The sequence below is a fragment of the Hypanus sabinus genome, chromosome 4, assembly GCF_030144855.1.
Source record: "Hypanus sabinus isolate sHypSab1 chromosome 4, sHypSab1.hap1, whole genome shotgun sequence".
NCBI classification, from domain to species: Eukaryota; Metazoa; Chordata; class Chondrichthyes; order Myliobatiformes; family Dasyatidae; genus Hypanus; species Hypanus sabinus.
The window spans coordinates 12071978-12089457 of NC_082709.1; the positions used below are offsets into that span (position 1 = coordinate 12071978).

General features: G+C 39.7%; 1 protein-coding gene across 2 annotated transcripts in view; it reads right to left on the reverse strand.

Moving 5' to 3' along the window:
- ttc21b (tetratricopeptide repeat domain 21B) overlaps positions 1-17480 on the reverse strand; it is a 116075-nt gene that overhangs the window by 69180 nt on the left and 29415 nt on the right. For both annotated transcript variants that reach the window (XM_059966424.1, XM_059966425.1), the window contains exon 10: positions 15657-15754. In XM_059966424.1, the coding sequence (XP_059822407.1) occupies positions 15657-15754 (98 nt within the window). The remainder of the gene's footprint in view (positions 1-15656; positions 15755-17480) is intronic.

The window sequence follows — 17480 nt, forward strand, 5'->3', positions numbered from 1 at the left end:
TAATAAATTTACTTTGAACTTCATACTTTGGTCACATCATCTGTTCAAATTTTTAAAAAAGCAGAAACTATTCGTGCCCTTTTTCTAATTATGACACTTTTTATACAGATGTCATGCCCTGGTTAAGATTTCTACTGCTATGCTGTGAGATACTTCATTTAGTAGTTTTCTGTATAAGCAGTGTGTCCTGCTGGTGGAATGTTTTGGTTCTGGCTTAAGATATGGGACCTTGTTGCCCAGCTTATGAATGTTGAGCCTGCCAATCAGGACAGTGGGATTGGGAGAAGGTTCTAGAGATGCTGGGCAGAGAGAGATTTGTGATGGACAGTGGTAGGGTTCTTGGTCTTTTTGGTGGGAGATGTGGTAAAGAAAAGATAGGGAGAGACACCTGTAGGATTCGATCTGAGGGGAAGATGTAATTGCATGGAGTGCTTCGCAAGATGGGAAGCTCTGCCAGTGATTGGTGATGAGAATTCAGCACCGTAACAGTTATACCCAGCTTTTGGATGTGCACATTTAGACTGGCCACGCTTTGATGGGCCCTTTTATTTTTCTTTCTCTTAATAACTGTTTGATAGAGCTGAAACTGGTAAATATATTTTCTTTATACTTTTATGATGGTATATGATTTGTCATTTCTGGCAACCATTAATTCTGTATGGGCAATACCTACACTGCACTCACTCAAATCAAAGTTCCATTAATTGGAATGTCTCAACTTTCCTGTTTAGTTGAAACCCAAATCATACCAACTCTATATGTATATTGTTTATAAAAAGTGACTTTCTCACTGCTAAGTCATGTGGCTGTTTGCAGAGGTAGCTTCCAAGAAAAGTTTGCATATGAGCCCAGTGAGAGGGTTACACAGAGGACACCACTGCTTTTTTATGGTAATAACTAATCAAATAATAGAATGCTATCTTCAAATGATTAAAAATCACCAGAATTATCTTAATAAAATGAATAGAAAAGAAATATTTAAGAGGACTTACTAAACTAAGTAAAGGCATGGAATACATGTTGGGAAATGTATGACAATACATTTTGGTAAAAGGAACAATAGTGCAGACTGTTATCTAAATGAGGATGGAGGAGGATCTAAATGGGTGGAGCTGAGAAACAGGAAAGGTATGACCACATTAATGGGGTTGTATTATAGACCACCAAATAGTCAGCAGGAATTGGAGGAGCAAATCTGCAGAGAGATAGCAGACAACTGCAGGAAACACAAAGTTGTGATAGTAGGGGATTTCAATTTTCCGCTTATTGATTGGGACTCCCATACTGTTAAAGGTCTAGACGGGTTAGAGTTTGTAAAATGTGTTCAGGAAAGTTTTCTAAATCAATATATGGAGGTACCGACTAGAGAGGATGCAATATTAGGTCTCTTATTAGGAAACGAGTTAGGACAGGTGACGGAAGTGTGTGTAGGGGAAACACTTTGGTTCCAGTGATCATAACACCATTAGTTTCAACTTGATCATGGATAAAGATAGATCTGGTCCTCGGGTTGAGGCTGTAAACTGTAAAAAGGTCAAATTTGAAGAAATCAGAAAGGTTCTAAAAAGCGTGGATTGGGACAGGTTGTTCTCTGGCAAGGATGTTGTTGGTAAGTGGGAGGCCTTCAAAGGAGAAATTCTGAGTGTGCAGAGTTTGTACGTTCTGGTCAGGATTAAAGGCAAAGTGAATAAGGATAAGGAACCTTGGTTCTCTAGGGATATTGGAACTCCGATAAAGAAGAAGAGAGATGGAAAGAAAAACCAAGGTAGAACATACAAGGTAAATGGTAGGGTCTGAGGAGTGCAGTAGAACAGAGGGATCTGGGAATACAGATACAAAATTCCCTAAAAGTGGCGTCACAGGTAGATAGGGTAGTAAAGAGAGCTTTAGGTACATTGGCCTTTATAAAACAAAGTATTGGGTATAAGAGTTGAAATGTTATGGTGAGGTTGTATAAGGCCAAATTTGGAGTATTGTGTATTGTGGAGTATTGTGTGCAGTTTTGGTCTCCGAATTACAGGAAGGATATTAATAAGGTTGAAAGAGTACAGTGAAGGTTTACAAGGATGTTGCCGGGACTTGAGAAACTGAGTTACAGAGAATGGTTGAATAGGTTAGGACTTTATTCCTTGGAGCGTGGAAGAATGAGGGGAGACTTGATAGAGGTTTATAAAATTATGATGGGTATAGATAGAGTGAATGTAAGCAGGCTTTCTCCACTGAGGATAGGGGGGAGAAAAGGACATGGGTTAAGGGTGAAGGGGGAAATGTTTAAAGGGAACATTGGGGGGGCTTCGTCACGCAGAGTGGTGTGAGTGTGGAATGAGCTGCCAGATGAAGTGGTAAATGCGGGCTCACTTTTAACATTTAAGAAAAACTTGGATAGGTACGTGGATGAAAGGTGTATGGAGGGATATGGTCCAGGTCAGGCATGGGCAAACTACGGCCTGCGGGCCATATGCAGCCCGTTAAGCTTTTTAATCCGGCCCGCAGAACTTGATGAAATTATATTAATAAATCTTGTTAACGTTTTTTCCCCGCAATTCTGGCGTTTTCCCAATAGATGACGCATTCTATATACATTGACCTTTGTTGAGGTGCAGCGTATTACTCCACATTTGCGCTTTACTCTTTGTTCGGCTCGACCTATTTGTGTGAACAGGCGTTCAGCGTCATGAACATCAACAAAGCCAGCCACAGATCCAAGTTAACTGACCAACACCTCAGATCCATCCTGAGAATCGCCACAACAAAACTAAATCCAGACTTTGATGCGCTGGCTAAAAAGGGAGACCAACAACACTGTTCCCACTGAAATTAAAAATAAGTTTCTTCGTTGTGTTATGTAAAAAATGAATTTGAAAATATTTTTTTCAATAAGCCTTACATGTTACATGTCATTTCTGTTAAGTGATGGACATGAGTAGTGCGCAGGTGCACGTAGTTCTCAAAATAAAAAATGCGCTCCAGATCAAATAACGCGCTCCGCATACTGGCGCGCTGTCACTGTTCTGTCCTTGTGCTGGTCGTTGTTGAGTTTTGGCACAGGGGACAATTGAATAAGAAGGAGCAGGACAAGTAGACCTGCATCTCCTGCCGTTTTTGAAATAAAGACAGTTAGGAGGAGAGTGATGATGATAATATCTTGAAGCATAACAGAATTTTCAGTGCTTTAAAATAATAACTGTTACTATTAAAAAAAAGCTGTATTTTATTCATTTAATTTTCAGTGTTTTAAAAGTCATTTCAATAAATAGCTAAATACCATGGGACTTCAAAGACAGATATTTTGTTGTAATGCATTTGTTCATTTTCAATTGAAATTAAAGCACATGTTTTCTACATATCCCATGATATTTTATTTTCTCTTATGAGGTGTATTACCAAAACACTCCGTCCATCTGCTCCTGGTCTGGCCCCCCTGTCAAATTTTACAACCCTTTGTGGCCCTCAAGTCAAAAAGTTTGCCCACCCCTGGTCCAGGTGCAGGTCAGTGGGACTAGGCAGAAAAATGGTTCGGCACAGCCAAGAAGGGCCAAAAGGCCTGTTTCTGTGCTGTAATGTTCTGTGGTTCTATTGTTCTAGGAGAAGGTTCAAACATCAGAGATGCAGAGGGACTTTGGAGTCCTTGCGCAAGATTCCCAGAAGGTTAATGCTGAGACGTTATAAGACACTAGTTGGGCCGTACTTGAAGTGTTGTCATTGGAGAGAGTCCAGAAGAGGTTCACAAGGATGAATCTGGGAATGAAGGAGTTAACATATGAGGAGTGTTTGGCAGCTTTGGGCCTGTACCCACCAGAATTTATAAGTATGTGGATGATCTCATTGAAACCTACCGAACGTTGAAAGGACTAGATAGGGTGGATGTAAAGAGGATGTTTCCTATGGTGGGGGTATCTGGAACTAGAGGGTACAGCCTCAAAATTGAGGGGTGATCTTTTAGAACAGAGGTAAGGAAGAATGTTTTTTAGCCAGAAAGTTGTGAATCTGTGGAATGCTCTGCCACAGACTGTGGTGGAGGCCAAGTCCATGGGTATACTTAAGGTGAAAGTTGATTGTTTATTGATCAGTCAGGGTATCAAAAGATACAAGAAGGCAAATGAAGCGGATGGCTGGGATCCAGGATTAGCCATGATGGAATGGCATAGCACTTGATGGGCCGAATGGCCTAATTTGCTCCTGTCTTATGGCATGAAGGATTAGGGTGAGAAGGCGGGAGAATGCTGCTGAGAGGGAAAGGGATCAGCCATGATGAAATGGAGCAGCAGACTCGATGGACCAAATGGTGTAATTCTGCTCTTATATCTTATGGTCGAAAATGAAGTATCTTATTAATTCTGTACACCTTTTAGGTAAGATGTGAACTCCTACCATGAAGCTGGTCTTAAACCCAACAGTTTTTAAAGTAGGTATTCAATACAAAAAATTGATGCATAATTATTTGGAGATTGAAAAAATAACTGCACTGTGGGTGACCGAAGACAATTCATGTCGGCACAGCTTAGATTTTGCAAATGGAGTGACCCATATCTTTTAAATGACCACAGATCTGCAGTGACAATCTATTTCGTTTCCCAAATATTTTCAGTACTTTGTCAGGATTCCAGCCCTTAAGGGCAGTCTCCATGTAGCCATAATATTAGTAGAAGTGGAGTGTGCTGCTGTTTTTTAAATTTCAAATGCTTTAAAAAGACAAAGGAGAAGAGGTATTTTTGATTATGTATCTTTCCCTTATCAATGAGCATTCTGTCAAAATATATTCGTATGTTATGTTCTACTTTGTGTCCATCATTGAATAATCTTAAAAGATAACAGTTGCACTAACATCACTGTTCGGCCAATAGTTATTGCTCATCTCTGAAGGCCTTTGAAAATGTGGTGATCCACTTTTTTGCAGTTAAAGATACTTCCATAGTATATTATCTTTTTCAGTATCTGAGCTGCACTGAGAAGGCTTGCGCTTATTATCCATTCATATTTGTCCTTGAGAAGATTATTGTAAGTTATCTTCTTAAACAGCTGCAGTTCTTCTGATGAAGGTACTCCTATGATGTGATTGGGGAAGAAGTGCCAGGGTTCAAAGTTCAAAAATTCAAAGCAAAATTTATTATCAGAGTACATACATGTCACCACATACAACCGAGATTCTTTTTCAGTGAGCATACTTGGCAAATCTATAGAAGAGTAAGTGTAAAAGGATCAATGGACAACAAACTGTGCAAATGCAGATATAAATAAATAGGAATAAATAATGAGCAAAGAAATAACAAGACAAAGAAGACAAAAGAGTCCTTAATTGAGTATAGTTATTCCCTTTTGTTCAAGAGTCTGACGGTTGAGAGGTGGTAACTGTTCTTGAACTTGGTGCGGTTCTGGAGGCACCTGTACCTTCTAACTTATTGATGGCAGCAGCAAGAAAAGAGCATGGCCAGGATGGTGAGGATCTCTGATGACTGATTCTGCTTTTCTACAGCAACATTTCATATCGATGTGCTCAATGGCTGGAAGGGTTTTACCTGTGATGTACTGGGCCGAACCCACCACTTCTTGTGGGATTTTCCACTCAAAGGTATCTGTGATCCCCATACCAGGCCATTATGTAGCTCGTCAGCACACTTTCCACCACACTTATACAGAAGTTGTCAAGGCTTTTGATGAAGTACCAAATCTCCACAGACTCATGAGGAAGAAGAGGCACTGTTGTGCTTTCTTTGCAAATATATTTAAATGATGGGTCCAGGTCAGGTCCTCTGAGATAGAGACTCCCAGGAATTTAAAGTTACTGACCCTCTCCAACTGGATGCAGCACTGTAACAATGTTTGGGAGAGACTGGTGGTAAAAGTTCATAAGGCCCCTAGTTGTGACATATTTTCCAGTTTGGATGCCTGAACCACTGCTTCAGTCTTTTGTGACTTATTAAGCCAAGCTTGTTGATGAATGTCCTCAATATGAGACTTCATTCTTGAAAAACCCATATTTCTCTCTCTCATACTCACTCAGCCTGGTCAGCAATTTACCAAGGTTCTGGAGGCGTTCTTCATTTTTGCATTTTTACAATTATGTCATCAAGTTAACATTGTATTCTTGGGATACCTTGGAGCACTTGGTCCATTGTTCTTTGCCAAATTGCTGGTGCTGATGCAACGCCAAAGACGAGACGATTATACTAGAACAGTCCCTTGCAAATGTTGATTGTAAGGAACTTCCTGTTTGACTCCTCAATCTCCATTTACAGATAGGCTTGTGACAAATCAATCTCTGAAAACCCCTCCCCACCTGCCAAAGATGCAAAACTATCTTATATTCATGGCAGGGAATACTGCACAGTACTGCGTTGCTGCTCACTTTGAAAGCCCCACATATGCAAATGGTTCTGGCCTTTTCTTTCTGATCATTGGAACAATGGGCATGTCCCAATCTCTCCACTCAACCTTGGAGAGAATTCCAGATGTCTCCCAGTTCTGAAGTTCAGCATCCACTTTAGGACATAGTGCATAAGACACTGGACAAGCTTTATGGAATCTTGGTGTTGTTTTTTCATCCAGTTCAATTCTGGCCTTCAAGCCTTTGAATTTACCAATCACCTTCTCATTAGCATTAAGCAGCAGTACCATTCTCTGGTTAACACAAAGTACACTGCAGATACTGTGGTTAACTCAACACGTACAAACAAGCTGGATGAACTCAGCACGTCGGACAGCTGAAGATTGATGGGTCTCGGCCCGAAGCGTTGACTGTTCGTTTCAACAGATGCTGCCTGACCTGCTGAGTTCACCATTCTCTGGTTAGTGCTACCATTTGGGCTGAGCGTTGCCTGTTGACGTCACGCTGAGAGCTTTGATTGAGTGCTGGTCTGGTTAGATTTTTCTCAACCATTTACATCTGAAAAGTGTTGGCCCTCCACTTTTCAACACGTAAGGCTCTAACTATTGTTTTTGACATCCATTTCCTTTCAGTTTGTCTTTAGGAGACACTTTTTTTCACCTGCTTGAGGCCTTGACATAACTGAGGTTTTCTCTAATGGTATTTTAGAAAACAGTCCATTGTAGTCAGCCTCTGGACTTATGGACATTATGAAAGATGGATCTGAATACACGATTGCATTTTCTTCAAGATCACTGGCAAGCGCAGAACGCAACTACACATAGTTTGACCGAGAGGCTCTTAATCTAGAAAGGGGAATAAAGAAGTTCCACCAATACCCCTATGGATAAAAGTTGATGCTAGTGACAGATCACCAGCCCCTTGCATCCATTTTAAATCCCAGGAAGGGAATTCCAGTGATGAGTGCTACCCGGTTACAATGTTGGGCACTGTTCCTAAGAGCTCACTCTTATGACATAGAGTTCAAGGGTATCAAACAAGACAGCAACAGAAACGCTGATGGTTTGTCACATCTTCCACTATTGGCAACTGAAGAAAGTCTTCATACTGTGACCCAGCAGAAGTGTTGTAACAAATTCCGAAATACAATGGGAAACAAGGAATGACCCAAGATTGTCAAAAGTCTATGATATATGCAAGAACAGCCAGCTCATGATAACCCTGTTTCCAGAGTTCGCAGTGAGACAAGACCCTCTGCCAGTACATCAGAGAACGCTGATCTCATGTTGTGGTTTCCTTTAAACTGCACACCATAGTGTTAGAAAAACTGCATGAAGGACAGCTGGGTACAGTCAAGATGAAGAGTCTTGCCCGCAGCTACGTGTGGTGACCAGGAACAGATAACCAGATTGAAGACTTGGCCAAAAGCTGTTTGGGATGCCATGAAGTTCAAAATGCAGTCTAAGGGAGGAGTGGCAGTCTTCAGCAAGGCAAAGAGTACATATTGACTTTGCTGGGCCATTCATGGACTCCACGTTCCTGATCGCTGTGGATGCTCATTCAAAGTGGCCGGAGGTCACACCAATGAAGTCAACCACCTTGGCAATGACTGTTTCTGCTCTGAGGACTATCTTTGCCAGAAATGGCTTACCAGAACAAATCATGAGTGAACTGTTCATGAAGAAAAATGGCATCAGACATTTCAAGTCAGCTCCTCACCACCTAGCAATGAATGGGTTAGCTGAAAGGTTTATCCAAACCTTCAAGAAGTCCATTAAAGCGATGGACAAGGAGGAGATTTCTCAACAGCACAAAGTGGACAACTTCCTTTTCGTGTATCAGAATTCTGTTCATGCGACGACAAATCAAAACAATGTTGTTCATGAGAAGGAATCTGAAAACTTGCATAGACCTCCTGAAGTCAGATCTACAGAGGAAGTGCAGAATAAACAGACAGTTCAGACAGTTGCCAAGTAGCAAGGGGCTTCAAAATTGGACAGGAAGTCCGAGCACGTGATTACCGAGAAAACAAGTGGACACCTGGCAGCATAGCTACAAGAACTGGACCACTGTTGTACACAGTGGATGTTGGAGATCAGACATGAAGACATCATAAGCACCAGATGCTGCATGCTCAACCGAAGAACACACAGAGTCGACCTCATTCAACAAGATGAACAGGACACATTACAGACATTAGACATGCCTCTCCGTGATGATGTCACTGACAGCAACACGACACTGGAAACCGAGAATGTTGCCTTAGACAAGACACCTACCAAACCTGATGCCACTCCACAGGTCCAGAGGCACTATCCTGAAAGAAACAGAGCGCCACCCAAAACAATGAACCTTTAGAACTGTGAAGTTAGTCATGGACTGTTACTGCAAAAGCATGTTTATTTGGAATATGGGCTTATGAAAGGGGAATTAAATGTTTTGTGTATATATACAGTTTAGAGTTGGTATAAATAGGTGTTTCTCTGGCTGGCAGTCAGTGGTGAGTGGGGTGCCGCAGGGGTTGATGTTGGGCCTGCAGCTGTTTATCTTTTACATTGATAATTTGGAAGAGGGGACTGAGTGTAGTGTAGCAAAATTTGCTGATGACACTAAACTGAGTGGAAAAGCAAATTGTACAGAGGAGGTGGAGAGTCTGCAGAGGGATATAGATAGGTTAAGTGAGTGGGCCACGGTCTGGCAGATGGAATACAACATTAGTAAATGTGAGATCATCCACTTTGGAAGGAATAATAGAAGAGCAGATTATTAGTTAAATGGTGAAAGATTGCAGCATGCTGTTGTGCAGAGGGACTTGGGAGTGCTTGTGCATGAATCGTAAAAAGTTGGCTTTCAGGTACAACAGGTTATTAAGAAGGCAAACGGAATGTTGGCCTTCACGGATAGAGGGATTGAGTTCAAAAGCAGGGAGTTCATGCTTGCAAATATACAAGGTATTGGTGAAGCCACACCTGGAGCACTGTGTGCAGTTCTGGTCTCCATACTTGAGGAAGGATATACTGGCTTTGGAGGCAGTGCAGAGGAGGTTCACCAGTTTGATTCCAGAGATGAAGGGGTTAATCTATTAGGAGAGGTTAAGTCGCCTGGGACTATGCTCTCTGGAATTCAGAAGAATGAGAGGGGATCATATAGAAACATACAACATTTTGAAAGGGGTAGGTAAGATAGAAGTAGGAAAGTTGTTTCCATTGGTAGGTGAGACTAGAACTAGGGGACATTGTCTCAAGATTCAGGGGAGATTCAGGATGGAGATGAGGAGAAACTGTTTTTCCCAGATAGTAGTGAATCTGTGGAATTCTCTGCCCAGGGAAACAAGCAGTTGATGCTTCTTCACTAAATATACCTAAGATAAAGTTAGATAGATTTTTACACAGTAGGGGAATTAAGGGTTATGGGAAAAAGGCTGGTAGCTGGAGCTGAGTTTACGGACAGATCAGCCATGATCTTATTGAATGATGGGACAGGCTCGATGGGCCAGATGGCCTACTCCTGCTCCTATTTCTTAATGTTGCATTAATCTGAAGGGGGAGGAAATGCAATGTATGGATCTATTTCTTTTAGAGCAATGATGCCCCCTCCCCTTAACACTATGCATTGATCTGTTGTCTGCGCATGTGCACTATTCTCTCTCTCACTGCAATGTGAATACACCAGTTAAGCCACCTCCTCTGTGCGTGCTTTTATTTAATCTACATGTAGTTGTGCACAGACACAACAGATAACATTATTCTATTGCTTTTAAATGTCTCAGGTACCAGCACAATCACAAACCAGGATTGTTCCTTCAAATATCAAAAACTACAATTCTTAGAAATTAATCCTACTTCCTGATGTCCAGTCTCCAAACACACAGACTTTCAACCACACAGCACTTAAAATAAAACAAAGGTATCAACCTAATTTCCAGGGGAAAAAGTCTCTGCTTATTCTGTAAACATACATGTGGCTATATTGTGCTGAAACCTACATTTAGTATATCCTTAAACTATAATTTTAATATATTGTATATAAATATACAAACAGGATGTACTTAAATTCATTTTGTGAAAACTTTAGATGAGGTGTGATTAAAAGTGTTTGTCACTACTGCATCCAGGCAGTATGCTACAAATCAGACCTCTTCAGGATTAGGCATTTCACTTAATCAAGGTACTGCTCCCAACTTAAACTTTTATAGACCATGAATTTTTCAATTGAAGGAGTTGTTTTTTTTTGCCTTTTACAGTTTATTTTATTAGTTTTTCAAAACATTTCACAAATTAAAAACCCCAAATCCCAATGAGGAACATTAAAACAGTGCAAAATTAAGCATACAATAACAATATGCTACAAAGGAAGAGAATTTAGCAAAAAAAAAGCACCTGAATTAAAGACAAGTAAGCTTAGTGTCCTCCCCAAGCCCCACAACACAAGAAAAAACAACAGCAACTCCAGACCAACCACAACACAATATAGAGAGTATAAGTCAGTACAGCCAAACTCCCAGACTGTGAATACACTCAGCAACAGAGGGTAATAACGCCTCCTACCAGAAAAAAAGGAGCTGAAAGCAAGGGACCGAAAAGAAAAAAAAACCCTAGTCAAGAGGAAGGTTATGAAAGTACTCGATAAAAGGTCCCCAGACCTTATGGAACTTTAGATCTGAATTGAGAACTGAATAATGAATTTTTTCGAGGTCCAAACAGGCCATGATGTCGTTAAGCCATTGAGCATGAGTGGGTAGGGCAACACCTCTCCATCTGAGGAGGATCAAGCGTCTAGCCAGGAGAGAGGCAAAGGATAATATTTGGCATTTGGTCGGACCCAGACATAAGTCTGTCTCGCCCCAAAAACCGAACAGAGCAATTAAGGGGTTTGGTTCTAAGTGCTGATTCAGAATACACGATAACGTAGTGAAGACATCTTTCCAGAATTTCTCCAAGCTAGGACAGAACCAGTACATATAGATGAGAGAGGCCACGCCCCTCTTGCATTTATCACAGAGCAGACTAACGCTAGGGTAGAATCGAGATAGTTTAGATTTAGACAAATGGGCTCTATGAACAATCTTAAACTGTAAAAGGCAGTGGTGAGCACAAAGAGAGGTTGAGTTAACCGATTTGAGAACTGAATCCCAGCTCTCCTCAGATAAGGAGATATTTAAATCCTGCTCCCAGGCCATTTTGATTTTATCCATGGGGGCCCGTCGTAAGGCTGCTAATTTATCTCGGATGATTGATATTAAGCCTTTACCTAGTGGATTCATGGAAAGAAATAGGTCCATAGCATTTTTTGCAGGCATTTCAGGAAAGTTAGGAATTAAAGGAGCAATAAAGTGTCGGATTTGGAGATATCTGAAAAAATGAGCATTGGGCAGATTGAGCTTAACAGAGAGCTGCTGAAAAGAAGCGAAGCGATTATCAATGAAAAGATCTTCAAAATATCTAATGCCCTTCCTATACCAAACCTGAAATGCTGAATCGTATGTAGTAGGTAAAAAAAAGGTGATTATGAGCAATAGGGCTGGAAATGGAAAACCCCTGGAAACCATAGCATTTCCTGATCTGAGCCCATATATGCAAAGTGTGTCAACAAGAGGATTAGCTATTGATCTGGGCAGACTACTCGGGAGTGCAGAGCCAAGAAGTGCAGAGATAGATAATTCTTTAGTGGAGCTCAGCTCCATCGCCACCCAGTTAGGACACTCGGGTTGGCCATGGAAGAAAGACCAGAAGGTAGCACAACGTATATTAGCTGCCCAATAATATAAACAAAAGTTAGGTAAAGCCACGCCACCCTCTTTTTTAGATTTTTGGAGATGGATTTTATTAATTCTAGAGCGCTTATTCTGCCACAGATATGACAAAATAATAGAGTCTAAGGAATCAAAAGATTTAGGAATAAAAATTGGGATAGATTGAAATAGGTATAAAAATTTGGGGAGAACATACATTTTAACAACATTAACACGACCTACCAAAGACACAGATAGAGGTGACCATTGTACCAGACTCTGTTTTATAGCATATGAAAGATTGGCAAAGTTTTCACGAAAGAGATCTTTAAACTTCCTTGTGACTGTAATTCCAAGATAAGTAAATTGATTATGGACTACTTTAAAAGGGAGATCATGAAATGTTAGTTCTTGTGCTTCTTTATTAATTGGGAGAAGTTCATTCTTATGTAGATTAAGTTTATAGCCAGAGATCTGGCTAAACTGGTCAAGAAGTGAAAACATTAGGGGTAAGGATGTAGACGGATTTGAGAGAAAGAGTAATAAGTCATCAGCCTAGAGAGAAACTTTAAGCTCAACACCCCCTCTCCAAATCCCAGTCAATTCAGGTCAGTTTCGAAATGCTATCGCCAGAGGTTCCATAGCCAAATCAAAGAGAAAGAGACTTAAGGGGCATCCCAGGCGGGTGCCACGTTTGAGATTAAATACTTGGGATTTCTGAAAATTGGTTAAAACAGAGGCAGTAGGACACAGGTACAGCAATTGGATCCAAGAGATGAAACTTTGGCCAAGGTCAAATTTTTCTAAAATTGCAAAAAGGTAGTTCCACTCTGTACGATCAAATGCTTTCTCCGCATCAAGGGAAATAACACATTCAGGAATCCCAGTTGTAGGTGAGTGTAAGATATTAAATAAACGCCGAATGTTAAAAAAAGGGAAACGGTTTTTAATAAAGCCTGTTTGGTCATCAGAGATAATGGAGGGAATGACAGTTTCTGATCTATGAGCCAAAACTTTAGCTGAGATCTTTATATCAACATTGAGCAGAGAGATCGGCCTATACGAGGAACACTCTGTTGGGTCTTTGCCCTTTTTTAAAAGAAGAATAATAGATGCCTCACTGAAAGAGGGCGGCAATTTGCCGTAATTAAACGAGTCAGATAATACTGAAAGTAACTGAGGAGAAAGAAGAGAAGAGAATGATTTATAAAATTCTACAGGGAACCCATCAGGTCCAGGAGATTTCCCTGAGGACAGTGCAGAAATTGCAGTAGATATTTCTTCTAGTGACATAGGCGCATTGAGTTTGGCTTTGAAATCAGATGAAAGTGAGGGGATATTCAGATTCTGTAAAAATTGATCAACAGAGATATTGTCATTCAGAGATTCAGAGGAATAAAGCCGAGAATAAAAATTTTTAAATGCGTCATTAATTTCTAAATGATCCGATGTAAAGTCTCCGTTCTCCTTCCGGATCTTTGTAATATGTTGCGTGGTTTTGGAACGCCTCAGCTGATTTGCTAAGAATTTACCAGACTTATCCCCATGAATGTAAAAGCGACTCTTGCTTTCGAGAAGTTGGCGTTCGACAGGTTGAGTGGACAGAAAGTTAAATTTAGTTTGGAGTTCAACACTCTTCTTGTATAATTCAGGGTTCTTAGTTTGGGCATATATTTGATCCAATTCTTTAATCTGGTTAATGAGGTCTAATCGATCTGCACGGGATCTTCTGTTGAGATTTGCTGTGTAAGAGATTATTTGCCCCCTCAGATATGCTTTCATGGCATCCCAGACAATCTGGGATGGCACTTCAGGTGATGTATTAGTGTTAAAATAAAAGGTTATCTGATCCTTAATAAATTTTTTAAAATCATCATCCAATAGTAAAGTTGAATCAAACCGCCAGTGTTTATTCCTCTGAGGGAGACCAGGCAAATTCAGAGAGAGAGTAATTGGGGCATGGTCAGAGATCAGTATACTCTGATAGTCACAAGAGTGGGCAAATGGAATAAGTTGGTTATCGAGTAAGAAATAATCAATTCTAGTGAAGGTATGGTGAACATGTGAGAAAAAAGAATAATCTCTCTCCGTAGGATGGAGGAAACGCCATATATCAGAGATACCATAATTAGAGAGAAACAATTGGATAGCTAAGGCAGATTTAGTAGGTGGTCTAGTAACAGAGGACGATTGATCCAAATTGGGATCTAACCAACAATTAAAGTCACCACCCAGTATAAGAGAGTATGAGTTTAAGTCTGGTAGTGAGGAAAAAAACCATTCAAAAAAATTAACATCATCAAAGTTGGGGGCATACAGGTTTGCTAGTGCAACTTTAGTGTTATATACTTTGCCAGAAACAATAATAAAACAGCCATTTATATCAGATATTTTATTATGGAGTTCAAAAGGAATATTTGAGTTAATAAGAATGGAGACTCCCCTAGCTTTAGCGGTAAAGGATGAATGAAAATGCTGACCCGCCCACTTTGACAAAAGCCGGGAGTTATCAGAACAACGAATATGAGTTTCTTGAAGGAAAGCAATGACAGCTTTGAGTTGTTTGATATGTGAGAATACCTTCCTCCTTTTAACAGGGTGATTCAATCCCTTTACATTCCAGTTCACAAATTTAAGTGCACTAGCCATTATCGATTACTAATGCATAAAAGGCAGAAGGCATATAAAAAGTCAAGCAGTACAATAGCAGTCTGGGAGCAGAGAAGTAAACATAGATTCGTAAAATCAACACATATACATGTCCTGAGCAATAAAGAGATATAATATATACAGTGAGTGATGTTGGAACTAGAAAACCCACTCCAATCACACAACCCAAAACTAGACGGCTACCAAAACAAGTAGCTAGCTCTACCAAAAAAATTAACACAAATACAACTTCCAGATCTGTGTCATTAACAGCAGTTCCGTATAAATACTATAATAAATAGTAACTAGTTTATGCACTAAAAACATAACTACAGATTAGAACACCTTCTGCAGGAATATAAAACTTAATACAGAGAAAATCGGAAGAGGACCAAAACTAACCTGCCAGCGAAAAAATTATAGAAGAATAAAGTAAGAGAAAGGGAAAAAAAAGGATTAAAAAAGGGAGAGGAAGGGGAAAATTATAAATTCAAGACGAGTATTTATCAACCATTTACAGAGAAGAGAGAAAAAAGTTCAGAAATTAGAAAAAAGTGGTGAAGAAAAGAAAAAAGTATAATAAAATAAATAAATATAAAAAGAAGGAAAAATAGATCGGCAATTAAACTGTGAACCAACAAACAGGAAGGCCTTCACTGAAGACTTCAAACCTCCAAAACAAGTTAAAGTCAGTTGTAGAACTCTGTAGATAAAGTTGTACAACAATAAAAGATAGATTTGAAGGAGTTGGTTTTGATTGGGACAAAGTTCATTAAATGTGTTTAGCCTCTTTCCTTACATTCAAAGGCCTTCAATATTGGACTGCTTGCAAAATTGCTATATCAGCATATGTACATATTTGCATATTGGTTAATGAAAGTTATTATCTGCAGTTGCATAGTAAGTTTTAATCTTTGAAATTAAAAACAATGAAAGCAGAAATGTCATTACCCCAGATTTTCCAATGGATTGCTGAATTTCATTAAGAAAGTCTAATTGTTGTTCTGCATCTTCCAGGTGACCTTCGATGAGCTGACACCTTATAATACCTGGAATTGTAACAAAACATTAAAATTAAACACATTAAATGAAGATACCTCCCCCCCTAAAAAAATTGCATGCAGCCAATGATCTCTTTAAGTGATCAATATATCTGTATATTTCTTCATTACATAGGAGGTGATTCCCAGCAACTCTACTTTGGCTGTTTGAGCAATCCCATCAAACCCAGTCTCTCACTTCTCTGCAGCTTATTCTCTGTTATATGTCCATCAACTCCACAGTAACTTGACATACTTGACTCAGGTAATTTTCAGTATACAATTATTCTAACATCCAGCATTATTTCAGATTGCAGGAGGACACAGGGAAGACCTAAGAGGTATTCCACACAGACACATCAATGCAGGAACATAATTCCTGATAAGTTCAGAAGTAGAAATATAAAAGTAATAGACACTAAGATGAAGGAGAAATGTAAACAGAAAACATGGAATAGAAGAAACACAACTTTTAGGAGCAAGGTGCACTACATGTCCGAAAATGGCTGAACAGCATTTCAAGTAAGTGAAGTAATTGCTAGTTGGATGACATGAAGCTGTTCCTCAAAAATATACCATAAACCGCAACAATTGGAGATGCTGAGAAAGGTTTTTAATGAAATAAACCACTACTCTGTTCTTTCTTGTAACTTTTTTTAATACTTAAGTGACAAGTTTGTCTTCACCCTAATTCATCGATATTTACTAAAATTCTATGGAAGGGATAGACAGCTTGAGTACTGGTGCTTTGATAGGTTCAATACCTTGAGCCACGGTGAGTGTGGATGACTGTTACAGCAACAAAGATACCATGACTACATTAGGATACATTCGTATCTAGGACAGTGACATGGTCACAGAGAGGTTAGTAACAGCTTGGAAAGAAATGAAGCAGAAGAAAGAAGTGTTATTAGAAGGAGATGGGACATAAGGGGTGAGAGATATTGTTACGAGATCAGTAAGAAAAATTTAGAAGCTACAGATCTGGACAAGCTGGTGAAATATGTATACAGGTAATATGTCAATTATCAATAAGTTCTGGGAATGTACATCTCACAAAAAGTCTCGTGGCCCCAAAACACATCTTATACAATCAAAAAAGATCAGCAATGCCTCTACTTTCTGAGGAGGCTGAAGAGAGATGGAATATGCACACCAATACTCATAACCTTCTATAGATGCGCAGGAGTGAGCATCCTAATGAGCTACACACTGCATGGTACAGAAACTGTACTGTGGCAGACAGACTCTACAACGGGTAGTCAAAACTATCCATTACATCATCAGCACCAAACTACTCACCATCAAAGACATATATACAGAAAGATGATGGAAAAAGGCTAGCAACATCATGAAGGATCCCAACCAGCCACTCTGCTCATGGACTGCTTGTCCTACTGTTATCACAGAGGGATGTAACATCCACACCAAGACCACCGGACAGTTATTTCCTCAATAAGGCAGGCTGATGAACACCTCCACCCACTAACTCACCCCTCCACACCCCCACCACCACTAATTTATAATTTCCTGTCAGTGACCTTATGTACAGACGCTTCCGTACATATGTATATATAATCAATGTATGTGAGCTATCTTAACGTATTTGTTTTTTTAATTATTGTGTTTCTTTTTGTGTTGCATCAAATCTGAAGTAACAATTATTTTGTTTTCCTTTACACTTGTGTATAGACATGAAACAATCTTAAATTAAAACTTGTGCATAATTTCAGTG